This window comes from Octopus sinensis, linkage group LG1, assembly GCF_006345805.1.
Source record: "Octopus sinensis linkage group LG1, ASM634580v1, whole genome shotgun sequence".
In the NCBI taxonomy this organism is placed as follows: domain Eukaryota; kingdom Metazoa; phylum Mollusca; class Cephalopoda; order Octopoda; family Octopodidae; genus Octopus; species Octopus sinensis.
This window is the reverse complement of record NC_042997.1, coordinates 22,387,888-22,393,887: the sequence shown is the minus strand read 5'-3', so window position 1 is coordinate 22,393,887 and position 6,000 is coordinate 22,387,888. Positions and strand designations below refer to the sequence as shown.

Below are 6,000 nucleotides of genomic sequence, written 5' to 3'. Positions count from 1 at the left end.
AAGTGAGAGTGAAGAATTTCACAACCATCCGCGCGGATCGTATCGGCAGGAGGAAGGGTGGAACTGCCATTTTCCTGCATGATTCATTTACGGCAGATGGAAATAGTATATTCTCCAACGGCTACTGTGAATCAGTCACCGTGCACAACAAAGCCAATGATCTGACAGTGATTGGGCTCTATAGGCCGCCCCAAACACCCATACTGTGCTTTAAAGAATGCCTCAACAGCATTAAGTGCTTTATTCAACAGTGCCATTCTAGCAACATACTCATGATGGGAGACTTCAATCTACCTGTGTTGACTGGACTACAAACTGTTTGAAACCAAGCACTCCCGCCTCAACCGCTGACAAAGAAGCAGCAGAGTCACTTTTCGACTTTACGAATGAGTTTTTCTTGTCCCAACTTGTCCTTGCACCAACAGACATCAGAACATTTTGGACCTAGTATTTAGTAACCACCCTAACACTATACATAACGTTACAGTGGAAAAAACCCTTCTTGACCAGACCATGGTTCATGGTGAAATTCCACCAGCCGAAAGCTAATCCTAGTGACCTTCCTCCAGCCCACCCATTTGACAACATGGATCTCCATAAAGCCAACTGGGATGCAATCAGGAACGAGCTATCAAATGTTGACTGGTCCTTTACACATACACACATCTCCACCAACTATAAAACATCTTGGCAGATCTTTGTAGACACCGTCACAGACATATGTGCAAAACACTCCCCACCAAGACCTGTGAACAAAAAGTGCAGAATCCCCCAAAACAGAAAAACCATTATCAGAAAAATAAAAAGAACAAACAAAAAAATTAACAAACTAAAGTACTGCCAACAGCAACACACACATTCGACGGCTATCGCACTGCTTGAATCCAAAAAATATAACCTCCAACAATGCATGAAGTCCCTCATCAATAACCAAAGATCAGCTGAGGAGAAGTGGGCCATTGAAAAAATCAAACTCAACCCCAAAGTGTTCTTTTCATTTGCGAGGAAACGCAGGGTCACTGTCTCCACTGTAGGCCCTCTAATTGACGAAACTGGCACTCTCCAAGATAATGCCAAATCCATGGCCGAGATACTGCAGAAACAATACTGCTCTGTTTTCAGCAATCCTGATATGGCCGATCTGGGCTGTATCAGTGATGTCAACCCCCAACCACTATGTCGGACATAACGTTTAGTGCCCCTGATGTCTTAGCGGCGATAAACGAAATAAAACACAATTCAGCAGTAGGCCCCGATAGGTTCCCTGCTTGTGTCCTGAAGGTGTGTTGACACCAACTTGCATCTCCCCTTGCTAATCTGTGAAGAAACTCACTGGATGCTGGCTATATTCCAAAAACCTTCTGTCCCAGTCTGTTGTCCCAGTTTTCAAAAAGGGAAACAAGTCCCTTGCAGTGAATTACCGTCCGATCTCACTCACCTCTCATATCATCAAGGTATTTGAGAGGGTGGTGAGATCTCAAATAACCCAATTTCTGGAAAGCAACAGACGGCTGATCTCCAACCAACATGGGTTCCGTAATGGAAGGGACTGCCTAACGCAGCTCCTGCATCACTTTGAGGACATTTTGAGAGCTTTGGGAGAGGGCTCCAACACCGATGTCATCTACCTTGATTTCAGTAAGGCCTTCGACAGGGTGGATCACAAGATCCTATTGAAAAAACTATCCAACATTGGTGTCTCTGGAAAGTTACTGAAATGGATTAAGTGTTTCCTGACAGACAGATCTCAACATGTTGTAGTTGAAGGGGTAAAATCAAGCCCAGCCAAAGTCAGTAGTGGCGTTCCGCAAGGCACTGTGCTGGGCCCACTTCTTTTCATCATTTACATTAATGACATTAATGACATCATCAAGCACAGCAACATAAAAATCTTTGCAGATGACTCCAAGCTACAGAAGGTCATAAATGAGGCGAGTGACCGGACATGCCTTCAGTCAGATCTACTGGCTGTTATCCATGGGGAACAAAAAAAACAATATGCTGCTGAACGAGGATAAATTTGAGCTAATCCACTTTGGAAAAGAGGATGCCCTGAAACTCCCATACTCCCTTCCTTCAGGTGAAACTCTCGCGGCGTCCAACAACATCAGAGACTTGGGAGTAATTGTGGACAACAACGTAAGCTGGGCACTCATATAAACACCAAAGTTGACATGGCCCGCAGAATGTGTTCCTGGATTCTCAGAACTTTCCAGTCGAGAGATATCCACACCATTATCCTTCTCTTCTCCACTTTTGCCCGACCCCACCTTGAATACTGTTGTCCACTGTGGTCTCCCCACACAATACAAGGTATCATAAAAGTCGAAGCACCTCAAAGGGCAATCACAAAAAAGATAGATGGCATGACAGGCCTCGACTATTGGGGTCGACTAGAAAAGCTAAAACTCTATTCTCTCCAACGTCGTCGTGAGCGCTACATCATCTGCATGATGTGGAAAATATTCCATCAGCATTGCCCAAATGATGTTGGCATCACCTTTAAGGTACATCCAAGGCTTGGGCCCCGTGCCATCCGCCCAAAAACAAATCGCACTCTCATCTCATAACAACAATACGGCACAATTATTTCACCTCAATTGGCCCCGCTCTCTTTAACATTACACCAAAACACATTAAAACAGAAAGTGACCCTATAGGGTTCAAGAAGTCTTTGGACAGATTCCTTCAAGAAATCCCGGATAAACCCCCTACACCCGGATATGTCTCTGTAAACAATAACTCTCTACTTGAGTGGGCCATAGTGCCCAAATTCTGACTTGAAAGACTTCACCAGGTGGTGCTATTAAGTTAGACATGGCCTGGGCCAATAATGGCCGAAACCTATCAAAGTATCAAAGTATCAAAGTATATACATATATATACATATATATATACATATATATACATATATATATACATATATATACATACATACATATATACACATACATACATATATATACATATATATACATACATACATATATATACATATATATACATACATACATATATATATACATATATATACATACATACATATATATATACATATATATACATACATATACATACATACATATATATACATCCATACATATGTATATACATATACATACATACATATATATACATCCATACATATGTATATATATATATATATATATATATATATAAATGCGCACTTTTTTAAAGCCTAACCAGGCTCATGGGCCCGGTTTCCTGGTTTCTATGGCATATGTGTTCCCCAGCTGGATGGTATGCCAATCCATTGCAGCGTTATTCATTTTTCCCAACTGAGTGGACTGGAGCAACATGAAATTAAGTGTTTTGCTCAAGAACACAACGCGTTGCCTGGTGCAGGCATCAAAACCACAATCTTACGATCATGGTGCTGACACCCTAACCACTAAGCCACGTGCCTCCATATATATATATGTGTGTGTGTGTGTCTGTGTGTGTGCATGTGTGTGACAAGTGTGATGAAAACTTCATAGAAATATGGGCAGGCCACTTAGAAGAAAAACTCAGACGTTTGAGTGTCAGCACATTTAATCCATAACCACCATTAGTCAAACAAAGTCTATGGCTTTTGCTCATGGAATCAATTGGGGCAGCTGACAAGTTCATAAGTGAAAGAGAATATATTTTGTTGGATCTGTGGTAATGGAATAAACACATATATATGTGTGTGTGTGTGAGACTAAAAGAAAGTAATGTTATGCAGTGGTGTACTTCAAGAAACATGTTTAAAGTGTGAATATAATGTCTTTGCAGCTAAGTAATCAGAAGAGTGTGAGAGACAATAGACAATAAAGCTTTAGTTGTTGTTATAGGTTGTACTGTGTAAATTCACCTAGAGTGGATGTAATCTATTCTTTCTTGTATGTATTTGACAAAGGATTTGATTAGAAATAGTAAACTGCAATAAAGATTGCTGCATCATGGTAAAAGTCATATTGTACATTATCAAGCATACACACTGTACACTCCTATTCCTTTTTCACAGTCTATAACATCAAAGTCCCTCAGTGCACAGCGCTGTCACAGCTCCTGTGTATATTTGAGGATTATAATTTGTCAGTTCTCATCATCTGATATTTCGTTTTGGGATTTGGTTTGCAAGATTCTTTATATGAGTTCGTGTGTTGAAGCATATTCTGTTGTGTCTGGAGAGAGTCATTTTTTTTTGTGCCTTATAATGTAACACACTCACCGGTAAAATTTCCACTTATTTCTTATTTATTTTTTCCTAAAATTTTCTTTGTGTCTTGCAACCTTTTCAATAGTCTTGACTCTAAGAAATAAGTGGAAATTTTACTGGTGAGTGTGTTACACTATAAGGCACAAAAAGAAAATGACTCTCCCCAGACACAACAGAATCATCTGATATATTTTATGATTATCTTATTTTCATTACTGTGTGTTAATGTAGTGCAAGTAAACTATCAGAGTGAAAAAAGAGAGGTGGATGGTGTTGTTAGATAAGAGTTGGAAGGATTGCAAGTATGATGTTCTTTTATTCTTTAACTGATTTCAACCAATAGACTGCATGGTAATTTAGTCAGTGTCAAACAAAATACTAAGTGATATTTGTTATGGCCTGCTATGTTCTGTGTTCAAATCCCTCTGAAGTCAATTTTGTCTTTTATCGCTGGTTGTAAAAAAAATTCTATTTTTGCATTTGAAACACTAAGCTGCACTTAATGAGCCTGGTTTTGTGGTTATCCCAGTTGAAATATATTTAGAATATGAATTGAAATTTCAAAGACAGAAAGATAAAAGTGGTTTTAAAGAAAGGATACAGTTTTGTTCTCCAGATTCAGACCTGGGAGGTGTTGGTAGGTTTAATATGACAAGCTGTGCTTCATGGGATTTCTCAACAATTACTTCATTCAGTTTTACTGCTGTGTGCATTCTTCGTACATTCTTTTTATCACTATTTCAGAAAAAATTTAAAAAAACAAAAAAATAAACAAAAACACATCAAAAATAGAAACAAATTAAGGAGAAAATAAAATTAATTTATTATGGAGATGTACTTGCATAGCAAGTGACCTGATCTGAGATCGTGTGCTGGAACGAAAACAATTGCAGCGTGGAAGGTGTTTATAAGCCATTTAAGAAACACACTTCAACATTTAAATTTAATTTGTCAAAATATTTTCGGTGCTTTGAGACCGCAACCTATTCACTGACAAAATTCTGTGCTGCATCATTAATTTAATAAATAAAAGATGTGTTGTACCATTGAGAGTCACAGCAAAATGAATTGTTTACAATCTTGCAGCTGAGTGATAAGACAATCATATTTTTTTCTTTCACCAAACAAGGACAAGTGTCCAATATGTTGGTCATCTCTTTTCCCTCGTGGCATAAAACTTATATCACAGTTTGAAAAATAACAACAGTTGAACTTATGGCCTCATGGAAACAGTGACAAGTGACCAAGACCTTTGGCAATGTACTGTGCTTGAGAAGACCTGTCAAGCCAAGTGAGATTGTAGTCATGGCCAATGCCAGTGTTTCATAACTGGCACCCATGCGCATGACATGTAAAAAGCACTCACTACACTCTTAGAGTGGTTGGTGTTAGAAGGGGCAGCCAACAGTAGGAACCATGCCAAATCAGATAGGAACCTGGTGCATCTCCCCAGTTTTCAGTCAAACTGTCCAACCCATGCCAGCATGGAAAACGGATGTTAAATGGTAATGATGTCTCCTTTGTATTTCATAATTCTTACATTTTTATTCTACTTTTACCAATTTAACCTTTATTGTTTTTCTTTTCTGGTCTGGGTTATTTTATTTCAATAACCTGCCTTTTGCATATGTTGTCTTTACTCATTAACCCCATAATCTAAATGGTGATACATTCTCTTGGACAACTGTTTATATTTTTCAGTACTCTTGTTGTTATTTAACTCTCTGCTTTACCTTACCTCCTATCACTAGTTGAGGCACGATTCATGACTCTACATATAAAGGTTAAACTAC

At 38.8% G+C, this 6,000-nt stretch overlaps 1 protein-coding gene across 4 annotated transcripts in view; it reads right to left on the bottom strand.

Moving 5' to 3' along the window:
* LOC115219813 (solute carrier family 12 member 4) overlaps positions 1 to 6,000 on the bottom strand; it is a 222,297-nt gene that overhangs the window by 3,942 nt on the left and 212,355 nt on the right. For all 4 annotated transcript variants that reach the window (XM_036511783.1, XM_036511878.1, XM_036511917.1 and 1 more), the window contains one exon: positions 4,809 to 4,942. In XM_036511783.1, coding sequence (XP_036367676.1) covers positions 4,809 to 4,942 — 134 coding nt within the window. The remainder of the gene's footprint in view (positions 1 to 4,808; positions 4,943 to 6,000) is intronic.